The 15,037-nt window shown below is 35.0% G+C and overlaps 1 protein-coding gene across 1 annotated transcript in view; it reads right to left on the bottom strand.

Moving 5' to 3' along the window:
- Positions 1–10,945: 10,945 nt before the first annotated feature.
- The window catches only part of kcnk12 (potassium channel, subfamily K, member 12), a 29,462-nt gene continuing 25,370 nt past the window's right edge, over positions 10,946–15,037 (bottom strand). The window contains exon 2 of the mRNA XM_016474590.1: positions 10,946–11,838. Within this exon, the coding sequence (XP_016330076.1) occupies positions 10,946–11,838 (893 nt within the window). The remainder of the gene's footprint in view (positions 11,839–15,037) is intronic.

Here is a 15,037-nt window from a genome sequence, read left to right as displayed (position 1 = left end):
TATTTTGGATCAAATAAATGCAGGCTTGGTGAGCAGAAGAGAATTTGAGAATTATTTAAAAAAAACTTTTGACTGGTAGCCTGTATGTATGTTTATATATGTTATATATAGTTGTATTTTATACACACACACACACACACACACACACACACACACCATCAAAGAATCCTGAAAAAAAATACTCAACTGCTTTAAATATTGAGGATAATAATAATAATAATAATAAATGTTTCTTGAGCAGCAAATTAGCATAGAATGATTTCTGAAGGATCATGTGACACTGAAGACTGGAGTAATGATGCTGAAAATTCAGGTTTGGTCAATTTAAAATAAAGCAGTTATTTTAAATAGTAAAACATATTTCACAATATTACTGCTTTTGCTGTATTTTGGATCAAATAAATGCAGGCTTGGTGAGCAGAAGAGAATTTGAGAATTATTTAAAAAAAACTTTTGACTGGTAGCCTGTATGTATGTTTATATATGTTATATATAGTTGTATTTTATACACACACACACACACACACACACACACACACACACAAAATATATGTAAATATACTAATAAAAGCATTGTGTTGTGATTCTGTCACAGGTGCTATTGCAAAACAAGCTTTTATTGAAGGATGCCAATTATAATTGACCCATTTCAACAATTTAAAATTGCTATGGCCCCTTTATTCTGATGCTCAGAAAAAGGCTGGAGAATGGTCATAAAAATAAATTACGACTATTTCTGTGCAAGACATCTTGACCAATATTATAAGTCTCCTCTAGGGGAAAAAATCACATAAATGATATGAGCCCATTATGCAGCAAAGTGTTTTCATTTTCTGATCATTTGGCACTATGTACTATTTCAGACATCTTTGGAAGTAAATGTTCATTAATGGTTTTTGAGTGTGCAATAATCAGCCGTACTAGGTGCCTGCCAATTATTCCATTCAACCATGCATTTTTCTTGCTGGTTTTGTTCTAATTACAGTTCTGTGACAGCACAGAGATTTGCATTGCATTACAGTGATAATGTGTGTTAGCCTGATGTAAGCAGCTGTTATTATGGTATGTATCTCTGTTTAATGCAAGCCCACAGAAGACCTATTGACTAGCAGGCCGTGATTATTCCGGTTGTGTAGGACTGATTGTAATTTGCTCAGGGCTAGTCAGCGCGGTTCTGCTTCACAGCTTGTTTCCGTGCACGAGGATCACGGCCTCAACTACACTCTTAAAAATAAAGGTGCTTCACGTTGCCATAGAAGAACCTTTCTGTCTAAATGGTTCCATAAAGAACCTTTAACATCTGAAGAACCTTTCTGTTTCACAAAAGGTTCTTTGGGGCGAAAGAAGGTTCTTCAGATTATAAAAAGGTAAGAAAGAGATGGTTCTTTAAAGAACCTTTGACTGAATGGTTCTTTGTGGAACCAAAAATGGTTCTTCTATGGCATCGCTGTGAAGCACCTTTTGAAGCACCTTTATTTTTAAGAGTGTAGTGTAGAAAAACAATTTGTTCAGTGGTGACAGGGGAGGCTGGAGTGAAAACGTTGCTTCAGTTTGAATGAGCATCACCGGGAAGATTCAGTCGAGCAGACATACGCTAGTGAACACACACAAAACACACAAATGCTTTCTGACACGCCATCGCACACTAGACTGTTACGAGACATAGACCTTGGGAAAAGTGTACAGTTGCAGTTTTTCTCCATGAGAACTGCTGAATAGGTAACATGAGCTCAGTTTCCAAAAAAGGGGCGTAACGGTACTCAAAAATGACAGTTCTGTGCATTTTTCCCTACATGGGGAAAAACAAACAAACATAAAATTGCTTCTTATTTTTCATTAAACAGTGGTTTACTGAACAAATCGTGGCTCTGTCTTCAAATAAATGTACTTGTAATTCAAATTTTCAAATGCTGTGAACTATAGACAGTCCTATTTCTAAAATATTAAAGGTTACAGAGCACAAACTATTCAATTCAATTGCTATTTATTTTTAGATATAACTGTTGGCTTGAGGAAGCCTGACCAGAAAGTTTGAAGTAGATTTAATTACTTTAAGAGACAGACAGACAGACAGACAGACAGACAGATAGATAGATAGATAGACAGACAGATAGACAGACAGACAGATAGATAGATAGATAGATAGACAGATAGACAGATAGATAGATAGATAGATAGATAGACAGACAGATAGACAGACAGACAGACAAATAGATAGATAGATAGATAGATAGATAGATAGATAGATAGATTATAACTAATATACTATGTTATAACTAAGGGATGATTGCATTCACTCGATCTGCGCTGCCGCTTTATCTGAGACGCCTCAGCGATCTGTCACGCCACAAAGAGCGTCAAAAAACTGCATTTATTGTTTGAATTTCCTTATAAAATATACAGTATTTCAATTAATAGTTAATTTATAACTGATTAATTACTGATTAAAAATACTCCCTGATTATGTAATCTATATGAAGGTTCCATTTCTCTCTAAAGGCGCGTCCTTTTGGCTACTACATGCATCCTGAATATTTTCAGTACAAATATGTGTACCGTTACACCCCAAGTTCATCAGCAAAAAATAACATAACAGTATTTTCATATTTGGAGAACTTAGATTTACCATACGCTCTATTTTCCCCAAGCATGTCCCGTCCAGGATTTCTAAGTTGCTCCTTACATATTATAGGTACCGTTATCTGTAGGTCCTGCCTTCTCGCAAGCCTCGATTGGTCGATTATGTACAATGCCTATGCTATTGATAAAAGTACTTTTCAGTCATTACCTTCAGCATGTATGAAAACAAAACCAAAACCCAGACATTTTTGGCCATTTAGAAATCTCAGCTGGGAAAAAGATGACTTACTGTATGGTCATAACTATTTGTATAAATTGCTGTCTAGGTAGGCAGCTCAGCTGTTATGTTGTCTTGCACAATTTAGTCGCTGAAAAGCTGAAAAAATGTCACGGATCAACTTCAACAATATGAACCACAGATGGCAATATGTGCAATTATTCACCAGGTATGAAAGGAAAAAAGACACAGAGATTCTTAGAATAGATTTTAATTTCTTATATGCGGGACTCGTTAGATATCTTTTCTTTTTTTTAATAAATATAAAAGTACAATCATCGTTATAAATGTGCAACTTGCAACCAGAAGTAATTTGCATACAGTAAATCAATGGAACGCCACGATGCAGGCCACATGGGACGGGCCTAAGTCTGAAATGAAGACTTGTGAGGACTGATAACCAGGTAACCAGGTCTAGATTACTGACCAGCTCTTCACACCACATAGATGACTAAAGAAAGAAAGAAAGAAAGAAAGAAAGAAAGATTTTTTGAACTGCTACTGTAATTTGATTTACATCAAAAATCAATCCAATTTACTTAAAAAAAAAATTTTTTTTTTAATATTTATATTTTTGATATAAATATTTACACTATTTACTATTAACAAATTTTCCTAAACCAGTTTTATTTTAGTAGTGATATATTATTATAGTTTTTAAATGTTTTATAAAGTTTGTAATATTTGTTAGTTTATTTTTTTCTGTTTTCATTTTTCAATTTATTTAAAGTTTTAGTAATTTTGCTGTGTTTTGTATTTTAATTAGCTTTTTATATGTCCATATATGTTTACATTTTTTATTTAATTGATTTTTATTTTAATTGTTAATTGAGTCCATTTTTATTTAATTTTAGTTTTAGTTAACCATAATACCCCTGCTGTGAACAATTAATTAATTAATGTTAGTCCGTTGAAAAATATGTTTGACTTCATAATCGTTCCTCAAAATGTCATAATGCTTATGGTCTTATTTTCCTACCTGTCATACAGAGACATTTTTTACCATCCAACAAATTCCCAATAGATGAAATCAAGATTATTTTTCGCGTTTCAATCAGAAATGTCATGTTATAAAAAATAAAATAGGCTTTGAATGCCATTTCATGTGGACTTTAACCTTCACTGTAAATTTCCCCTTTTGAATTACATGAACCTAATCCGACGGTTACCTTACATGCATGTTTCTGCAAAAACAGAGAGAAATAAAGAGAGCAGGAGAGATAGATCGAGTAGGCGAACACCTATTCTGCTCTGCTCTTCTTGCATACTGATAAGGAATCTTTCTTAAAATATAATGATGATGAAAATTCATGTCAACAGTTAAACAGTCACACTCATCACAATTATAAAATCTGATATGCACGTCAAGCACATCTTTTCATTGAACATGTGTTTCTAGAGGGGAGACCAGGAATGATTGTGAATTTTGTGCCTTTTCCTTCATAACTCACACACAACTACTATTGTACCTGCCATCTTCTGGTATAAGAAACATTCAAATGCTTTAATAGTAAGAGTGGCATGAAATAAATACTTTGAGAAAGACTGAACATAAGGAGGATAATATGTTTCTGTCAGCATATTGTTTAGAACATCACAGAATTCTAAACAATTTTCTGTAACTAATAGCTTTACAGTAGCTCCCAAAATTAATGTAAAAAAGCCATCATTATAATTATCTGCAATGATTGATTGATGTAATAAAAATAGCCATCAACTAGATTATATCATGCACATTCAATGTTAAATATTCAGTCTTTCAGTTAACCTAGAGACATCTTATCTTGAGATCGCAAAGAAAAAAAAAACTCATTTTAGCTTTATTGTGAGTGTTAGAATTAAATATTAATTTAAAATAGTTATAACTGTCCCTGGTCTCCCATACAACAATTCAGTAAAAACAGACATAGAAACCCTTTATGTCTCTTTTTCTTGCAGCCTTTGTACAGCTTTTGAAACATGAGCTTTTCACTCTAATGACAAAAACACAAAACAAGCGATAGAAATTTCTAATACTTTCCCCACCTTTATATAGACACCATTCTCTAAAGTGAGTCATGTCTCTTTCATGAATTTACCAAAAATTAGCCGTAATCTAAACCTGGTTTCCTCCTCACACACTAAAGATCAACAACCTTGTGACAACTGATACTTGGACTGGTTTGGCTTTATATTGCTGTTAAAAACATGGTGAAACATGATGGATGGAGTTAATTGAGTCCATTTCAGGGGCTACGAAAAAAGACAGATAGATAAATACAAGGTGAAATTCCCAGATCTCCCAAGTCCTGGAGAAAACAGAGGACTTCAGTTCAGTTTGATCCATTGCAATCAATGGAGATACATTTTGCAAAATGCAAAAGATTTACTGTACAGAGTAAGTCAGATCTACATTGGTTGAGGGACAAAATAAGGCAGTTGATATTGATGCATGCATGCATTTTAAGAGAACAAACTTAGTCTTAAATACGCTTATTTTATATATTTCAATGCATCTTCAGGCTTGAGGAAACACGCTCCTTCACAAGCTCATACCAAGAATCGTTTTGAGTTGCATTTCCGTTGCATTCTTAGCACAGCTCTGCATTACATCTCAAACTCTCTCTTCATGTGCATCACTCATGCACAATGATATGTTCATGATGTAACTAGCGGCTTTCTACAAGTTTTATGTGAAATTCGTAGGGCTTTCTTTAGGGGTCGGCAGTATGACTGTATCAGGGCTGTTATCGCTAATTAAAACAAACTATTAAAAACATGTGAACCTAAGCTGAATTAAAATCTAAATATTAGATTAATTTAAACAAATATTAGAAGTTCAAGTTTAAGCACTAAAATGACAAGCTGTAAATAAAAACTAAAAATGAAGCTAATAAAACTAAAGCTAATAAAAATGACAATTGCACTTAAAATATGAAATAAAAAATAAAATATAATTTTAATAAAAACTACACTAGTATATAATTAATATTAAAATAGCAGTGTATAGCATGTTCAAACACCAGTTTGACCACCTTAAACTAGCATGACCAGCTGGTAACTGGTTTATCGTTGATCCAAGTTGGTCTTGGACCAGCTAATGACCAAGTTAGATGAGCTAGAAACCAGTCACCAGTTTAAGCCGGATTTTATATCAGAGAACACAATCAGATAATCAAAAGCTTCTAATTCACTGGATTATAAATGAGCATTATCTCACGGTAATTTAATATATAAACATCTTTGAGTTGAATTTCATGATATATACCTCAACTAACTTGTAATAAGTTATATTTTGTTCATACTGCCATCCCCTAGTTTTCATTACAGTTCAAGCACATTTAATCAAGTCATTTGTTCTTTCCAAGTACACCATCACTGCCAGATAATACATACAATATAATACATATATATAAAAATAGACCTATAAGAGATACAAGTGCCTCTCGTATGGCTTTACCATAGTAGCATGCAAAAAACTACATCAGATTGAACTACCTGAGGTTGTATATTATAAGCAAGAGCCGCGATCTTCAGTCATTCCTCACAGTTTCCCTTTGCAATATGCAAAAAGAATCCGAAATTGCTCCGCTTGACTATTTACAGTGAGTTACATACAGGTAGATTCACTCTAAGTGTAGGTAGAGAGTGTGAACTGTGCTGTGCTAAGGGAGGGAGAGTGTACTGTATGTGTGTGTTGTTGTGCTGTGTTTGTGTTGTGAATGCAGACGCGAGCTGTTGTTCTCTGGAGCAGAAGAAAGCTGAGCAGAGACGGTATAGATCACCAGCAGAGAGCTAGCTAATGGAAACTACATCTGTGCTGATGCCTTATCACACCTGAGGGACTGGATTCCCTCTCTTCTACTCTTATCATGTCAGGATTTAAGGGTTTTCAGCACACTAGCATCTGTTTCTGTCTGCTACATACACAAATGCTGCGTGACAGCTCATTTAGCATCTATTACAATTCTTCAACCAATATTCCTTGTTTTATTAAAGCAGTTTGATTTATCATTTGGGGAAAAGGAGAGTTTGCATTGGCAGGGTTTTGCAGCAAGAAAGCAACTGGAAGTCATTCATTTTCAATGAGGGCTGGTGAATTGAGGCAACATGAGCCAGTTTGTTTGCAATGCAACAAAGTGCATTAGAGTTCATCTTGATGCAAGTGAGCAGTGATGCATTGTGGTGTTTACCAACGGGAGCGCAGAACGGCTCAAAAATGCACATTATGGTAGCAAATGAGCATCATTTTGAGTTTGTTTACATGCAAACTAAATAGCGATATTAAAAAAAAAAACTGTTTTAGGAGTTTGTCCGAATTATTAAACCACCAACACAAGAAAGACTTGTTTACATGAGATTTTGAAATGATTAGGTTTCAGATTTGCACAGTCAGATGTACACACTAAATAAGCTGGCAGAATGTTGATTATGCTGTTGCAAATGCAAAGCAAATTAAAAATAATATGGAAAAATCTAAGTATGTTAATGAGTGCATTTACATGCATGATCGAATGTTTTAAACGACACATTCTGTAGAGGGTTTAAGCGCAACTGATTTTTACAGTTTACTCCCATTTTACTTTAGATGTAAACACAATTTTGTTTGATTTTACTCAATTTGTGCAAGTCTTGTTTACACTTTGATGCCAATCCATTTCAAAATCTCATTTAAATTTAATGCCAATCTTTTAAATCTCAAGGTTGTCTGCTTGTTAAGCACATCAGTGTAGGATTGTGCATGTAAACACATTCATTGTGCCAAACAATATACAGGATTTCTGCAGGTTTTAAATGTAATATATTTTTAAGACCAAGTAAAGAAAATTTAAGAGATAAATGAAAGGGAATGCAATACATCATGTTCTCTAAATGTACTTTTTGTAATAACTTGTACTGTACCTCCTAATCAAACTGCAAAAAAGTGATGTTTTTTTGGTTTTCCAGTGCAAATGTCTAAAGATTCTTAAATCAAGATACATTTACTAAAAGCAAAAAGATATCAAATTAAAAGTCTTGTTCTATGCGAAATTAATCAAACTGAAGGGAGTTCATGATTAAAACAAGAACAAACATCTGCCAATGGGCTGAGAAAAATCAACTTAATTCCAAGAGAAAATACGTTTTCATACCACATTTGTTCATGTTTTAAGCATAAACTCAATTTTCGAAATTAATCAAACTGAAGGGAGTTCATGATTAAAACAAGAACAAACATCTGCCAATGGGCTCAGAAAAATCAACTTAATTCCAAGAGAAAATAAGTTTTCATACCACATTTGTTCATGTTTTAAGCATAAACTCAATTTTGTTAAATTTTTCAAGACTTCATTTTACATTTCATCTCAAGTAAATGTAACTTGATTTACTATATTCATATCGTTTTAGAATATCTTTCCAAGATATTAGTTTTTTGCAATGCCTGCAACATTTAATGTCATGCCTTTATGAATTTAAAACTTTCTGCTCTGATTAAAGGCCTTCATTTGTGGATTTTAGGGGACTTTTTAATACCTGCAGAAACACTGAATATAGCATGCATACTTCCCTAAACTTCTTTCTAAATGGTTATTCAACAACTAAGGCTATTCTATTTGAATAGAGCTTCCTCAGTTGAACACCAGGCATGATTTTATGCATTCTACCAAGCAAGGGCAGGTGTAGCAAACACCATCTGAGAGGATTTTATGTAGACAGCATTAATAAGATGATAGAGGAGGGGTTGAAGGCACTAACGTTCGGTCTGCAGAGGTCTGGCAGATGAACACGAGCTCCGCTGGAAGTCTAGTTCTGTGCTGATAGATGGCTCATATATTCTCTCTCTCAGGGATTCTTCACTTTATTCTCCTTCACGCTGTCTCACTCCATCTCTTCAGCTCCTCCTCTCTCCTCTTTTGGGAACAACAGAGTTTGGCTTTGAAGTTGCTCTGCTCAGCTCATTGGTGCATCTCATCATATTACTACGAGGTTGTGCAACCCTCAGCTGAATTTTTCAAAGTGTGGCATCTCTTTGCCATGAGATCCTTACTGATAGCAACACAGATCTGAAGGGGTACAGTAAATGCACTCGCTTATACTGTATAAACTCCCAACCTCCCAACCCTCTAATCTGCATACTGTAAAGTCATCATTTGCAGAGAAATAAGCTTTGTTCTACATTTGTCTTTAATTAGTGCTGCATTCTAGCTCACACAGTATCCGTCCTCAATAGTGTTCTAGATCAAAAGTGGTGTTGAAAATGACTCATAAGCCATTAAAAAAAACTTAATACTGAATTAGTAGTTTTGTTTTCCAATAATGCTTAAAACATAATAAATTTACTGGAGAGCAACAATGCATGAGATACTAAGACTTTATTCATGTTAAAGTGACTTTAACATGTCACTTTAACATGTTAAAGTGACATGTTAATGTGTTAAATGACACCCCGCTTTTTTCCAACTTACTTATATTTAAAACTACTGAAAAATCTGCCAGTTCAGTGAGTTCTGATATGTTATGCAGTGTTGTTAAGTACATTTATGCTGTTTTAAGGATTTTTAGATGTTTTAACCATAAAACAGGTCAAAAAAAGATAAAAAATATTATTAATTAACTTAAAACGTATTATTATTTTCTGTACTGTTGCACTATGGAAGATGAGAGTTTTTGAACAATACTCTTTTGACTTTTTGCCGAAAAGAAGTGCCAAAGAATGATAGATTGAACCATTTTGTTAATTGCATGAACCTAAAAGTTACATAATAATGCAGGTAATGAATTCAGCTGGATGTTAAGACGCAAACTGTACATAATAAGGGAGGCTGTGCATTTTGAGACATTGTAGTATGTCCAAATACTGAGTATGGACTTTCCATTGAGCAGTGAAGTACATACTTTTAGTGCACAGCATAAGTATGTAAACCGGGATGCAGCTCAAGACTAAGTATGTTTGCGACATGGAGATGATGCATAGTTGTAAATCAAGTGTGCTGTAAGTAAATAGGATGCTACTTTTACTTATTTGAGATTTGACAGGCTCTACTCAGCTCCTGTGACTAGCCACTGGTAGTCAAGTCTAACTTCAGAGCGTTTAGGGTTAGTTCATGTTGTACAGTATTGTCTACAAATTCTAGAGAATATGATTCGGGTAATTAGGGTTTGTTGCAGTTGATTACTAGACTATGCAAAATCACTTAAGGTGCGTTCAAATCCTCCTGGGAAGTTCGTATTTACGTGTTGGGAAGTCATAATTACGACATCAGCTGCTTAGGTCGGTGAATTTTGGTTGAAGACTTTATATATAATGCTTTATAAAAGTATTTTAATGCTTTGTAATGCACTTTAATAATGCATTGTATGATCTCATGAATAAATGTTGCATTCATTGTTACACCTTAAGAAATTATAATGCATTGAAACGCATTACAAACAATCAATTTGTGGGAATTGGTTGGTTGCCAAGGAAAGGAATCTGCAAATATTATAATGCATTTTATGAAAATATATAATCTGAATATATTTTAAACACTTAATAATGCATTATACATAAATGCTTCAAGTAAAACATTAATGATTTTTTTTACTATAAAAATGATGACTAAATGTGCATCTGGTGCGTTTTAGCTTTTTATGCTTTTGTTAAATTTTGAGTGTTGTAAATTGAATGGTTATATATTCTAATGTAATTGCACAGTACTATGGTATTTTATGCATGCAACTCAGACTAAAAAATCTAATTTCATTCATTTGAGGCAATTTACCATTAATACAGAAGCTGCATTCATTGCATCTGACTCAATGACACGATCGGATCCCAACTCGGGACTTTTCTCATTTCCCACTCGTAATTGTAACTTTCTGACGCTCATGTGCGTTCAGCTCATAAGTACGATCTTTCCGACATGATTTGAGCGCACCGTTACTTCCTAGCACGCGTTCGTAGCATACGCCGTAGCAAGTCACGATCCAAAAGTCCTACAGGATATCCTACACAGTTCATGCATGCCATGCTGTTCTACACAAGCTCAAAAATTGAAATCGCAAACCCAAACCACTCAACGTCCAGAGAGAGTTGGAGAGGTTTTACTGCCAAAACAATCATTTCTGAGATGCGTACAAAGGTTACCTCTACCTAGAGTCACTGGTTTCTGCTAATCGGTTGTTCATGATGCCCAAAGCGCCGACACCGCCGGAAAAGCCGTTCTGCCGCGAGCTTCCGCAGACCGTTCTGGGATATCCGTTCGCTGACTCCGACAGCTGTTTCTGCATGATGGCCAGCGAGATTTTATTGGATCCCGTCAAGTCCCGCATGGAGATCATCTCGCCCGAGAGCCTGCGTCCTTCAGTGTCGCTATCGCAAGGCCTGTCCGAGTCTGGCGTTCGGCCGAAGCGTCCGCGTCTGAGGCGTGAGCCGGGCCTGATGGCATTGCGGCGCCCCAAGAAAGCGTTGGCTTTGCTGCAGCGCTGGCAGCACATGCAGCTCATTTTCTCCAACATCCAATTGAGGACCTGCTTGATGACGATGGAGATGACGTTGAAGAGTGAGTAGATGCAACATACTCCAGTCAAGATGAAGAGGAAGTTGGCCAAACGGTAAAGTCCTTGGTAGCCGTACGCAGCGTTTTGGCTGCTCACCAAATCTCCGAAACCAATGGTGCTGAAGGTGACGAAGCAAAAATACAGCGAGTCCAGATACGCCCAGCCTTCGACTGGAGTGTACATGGCCGACGCGCAGCAGGAGATCACGATGGCCGATAAACCCAGAATGAGCATCACATGGTACACCGAGGGTTTCCAACCGGGCAATGTACTCGCCGCAAAGTCCTGGCAGATCCCCGGCGGGAGGAGGCCGCTGGTCCGCAGACGCCGCAGACGCACGGCCTTCATCACCACGGCCAGCAGGGTAATGATGCGCTCCAGAAAGAGGTTGAAGAACAGGATGGTGGCCGCACAACCCAACAGACCGTAGAAGATCAAGAAAACCTTTCCAGCTACTGTCACAGGGGTGGTCATCCCGAATCCTGCAGAGAAGAAAACCAAAAGAGCTCGTTAGAACATCGTATTCTTTATTTGCAATACTGTATATAGATCATTCATTTGGTGTCAAAAACCTTTGTGCTTACATTAATTTATTTGTGACCCTAGACCACAAAACCAGTCATAAGGGTCCATTTTTCGAAATTGAGATTTATACATTATCTGAAAGCTGAATAAATAAGCGTTCCATTGATGTATGGTTTGTTAGGATAGGACAATATTTGGCTGAGATACAACTATTTAAAAATCTGGAATCTGAGGGTGCAAAAAAATCAAAATATTGAGAAAATCGCCTTTAAATTTGTCTAATCGAAGTCCTTAGCAATGCATATTACTACTCAAAAATTACGTTTTGATATATTTACGTTAGGAAATTTACAGAATATCTTCATGGAACATGATCTTTACGTAATATCTTAATGATTTTTGGTATAAAAGAAAAATGATTTAACTGATTATAGTGAGAGAAAGTGAAAGAGAAACAGCAGTGCTAGAAAGGCAACAGTATTAGGATTTGAGGTAAGTTTTGGTGAACAAAAATGTTTCTAGTTATACAAGTTTGATTTCATGTGTTTCATGTCAAGAGTGTCAGCATGCAATGCATAATGCAATGCAACTGTTTATACCACAGTGTATAATTCTATTAATGCAAGCCAATAGGAATTTTGTTGTAAATCTCCAATCGACTTGAATTACTAGAATTACACTAACATGCTATAAACATCTTAAACATACATAAAGCAGCATTGAAATTATCTACAAAACTGAATTAATTTCAGAAACTACTTAAGTAGAAGACAAATAAATAGTTTGAAGAATATCAGAGCACTGCTGTCTTGAAACACTATAAAAATCCAGCATAAAATATGAATTAATACTTTAAAACCATTGTGATCTAAACAAGTGGTGAAATAACTATTAACCATTTCAATAGTAATAGTGAGAAAATTACTTATATTATTTTGATATGTATAGTTTGCTTTACATTATTAAATATTAATATTTTTTAAATAAATCTAATGAATTAATTAATGAAACATTCAACATTTTTACCACAACCGATAATTTTGCCCATAATAAAGTTTTTCCCCCACAAATTTATTGTACCTGTTTACAGAGATTAGTTATGAGACATCAAGATAAATACTTTATCACTAAACCACAGAAATCAAGATAAATATAACTTTCGACAGAATATATATTGTTATGTGTCATTTCTAATCAAGCTGTAATTTTGTCCAATTATTTAAAAACATTAAAATATTCCATAATTGTGTGTATTTATGATACATGAAATGCTCAGTGTTATTCAAGACACTACTATAATTATATTTATTAATAAAACTATTATAATTTTTAGTTATGCATTGATAGTTTGAATTCTGATAGTTTTTATTTTTCTATTTTTTATTTTATTATGTTTTAGTAATTTTGTTGTGTTTTTTTGTATTTTTTATTTGTTGTTGTTTCTTTTATAATATGTCTATATAGTTTTTATTAATGTTATTATTTTAGTACATCAAGTTAAACTAAATAAAATGTTTCCATGGTAACTAGCTGAAATAAAATGTTGAATTTTAAAAAATATTTTTAGTTAACGTTTATTTTATTTCAAGTAACAAAAATGTTTTTTAATGCTTTTAGTTAGTTAACTATATGTTTAGTTAGTTAACTATAACACTGAGCAACCTAAGCAAGACAAAAGAGTCTACACTTTTATTCAAAAAATGTTTAAAATTTCAAGCCCAGAGTGCTAAACACACATCTTTTGAGGAGTGATAGAAAAATTCATGACTTCCCACAAAATGACAGAATTCACCTGTAATGCATTTATATACACTGTTAAACAAAATAAAAGTATAACGATAACACCGAGCAGAAGAGTGCCCATGTGGCTGATGGCAATGCACAACAGGCTCTCCTGAAAACAGCCCATTCGCTCTGGCATAAAACCACATGGCACGATCAAGCAGTGCTCTTTATAAGACAAAAAGAGAACAGGATCAAATCTAACCTCTCAGCCGTTCATCTCTAATTAATTAACCCTGTTCGTTTTTCCACTGGCCTGCCGCTGAGATGTTCTTGATAAGAGGGCACTGAGGTTTCAAAATCTCAGTTACCTCAAGCCCTGAACCATCGATTCTGTGCTGTTTCAGAGCCGACACTTCAGACTGGATCTCTGGAGACTTTAGGGACAGAGGGAGAGAGAGGCAAACACACCCAAAATAACCTGCAGGACTTCAGACAACAGTCGGACAGATCATCTTTGTGGAGAATTACAACTCAGCACTACTCGAGTGTTTGCAAATGATCAGTGCCAACCATTGTTTTATGATCTTATACTTGACATTCAGTATAAAACAATGTGCCAATCTGGAAACAATACACCCCAGCATATAAACTCCAGATATGCCATCTGTTTTGAAGTCTGCATGACAATAAATACCTCTTTTCAGAAAAAAATTAAGAATTAACAATTAGCAAACGAGTAATGTCAACATTAATCAGAATTCACAGCCCATTTATTTCTGTAAAGTAACCAGAGGTCTATAATACCTGCAGAAAATTATCATTGCATCTCAATGGCGTGGAGTATGTGTGTCACACAAAATAGTTCACCCAAAAATGAACATTTGCTGAAAATGTACTCACTGTCAGGCCATCCAAGATGGATTTGTTTCTTCAACAGATTTGGAGAAATGTATCATTCCATCTCTTGCTCACCAATGGATCCTCTGCAGTGAATGGGTGCCGTCAGAATGAGAGTCCAAACAGCTGATAAAAACATCACAATAATCCACACCACTCCAGTCCATCAGTTAATATCTTGTGAAGACAAAAGCTGCGTGTTTGTAAGAAACAAACCCATCATTACACTGTTGCTTCTGGCCAAAATATGAGTCCATAATCCATAATAACGCTTCCACCAGTGGAAAAGTCCATCCCATGTTATCTCTCACATCAAAATACAATACAAACAATACTTGTTTAAATCTGTTTTGGGCTTCTAAACGCTGCTTGATGCAGATTTCTCTCCTGATTCAGAGCAGATCACAAGAGGAAGCCAAAAGCAATGGTTTGTAGTAAAAAAACACATTAAATATACATTTTTGGCTTCCCAAGACATTAACTGATGGATTGGAGTGGTGTGGATTACGTGTGGATTATTGTGATGTTTTTATC

This window comes from Sinocyclocheilus anshuiensis, unplaced genomic scaffold (assembly GCF_001515605.1).
Source record: "Sinocyclocheilus anshuiensis isolate Anshui unplaced genomic scaffold, SAMN03320099.WGS_v1.1 scaffold300, whole genome shotgun sequence".
NCBI lineage: Eukaryota > Metazoa > Chordata > Actinopteri > Cypriniformes > Cyprinidae > Sinocyclocheilus > Sinocyclocheilus anshuiensis.
The sequence above is the reverse complement of the archived record's forward strand: the minus strand, read 5'-3'. Positions and strand labels throughout refer to the sequence as shown.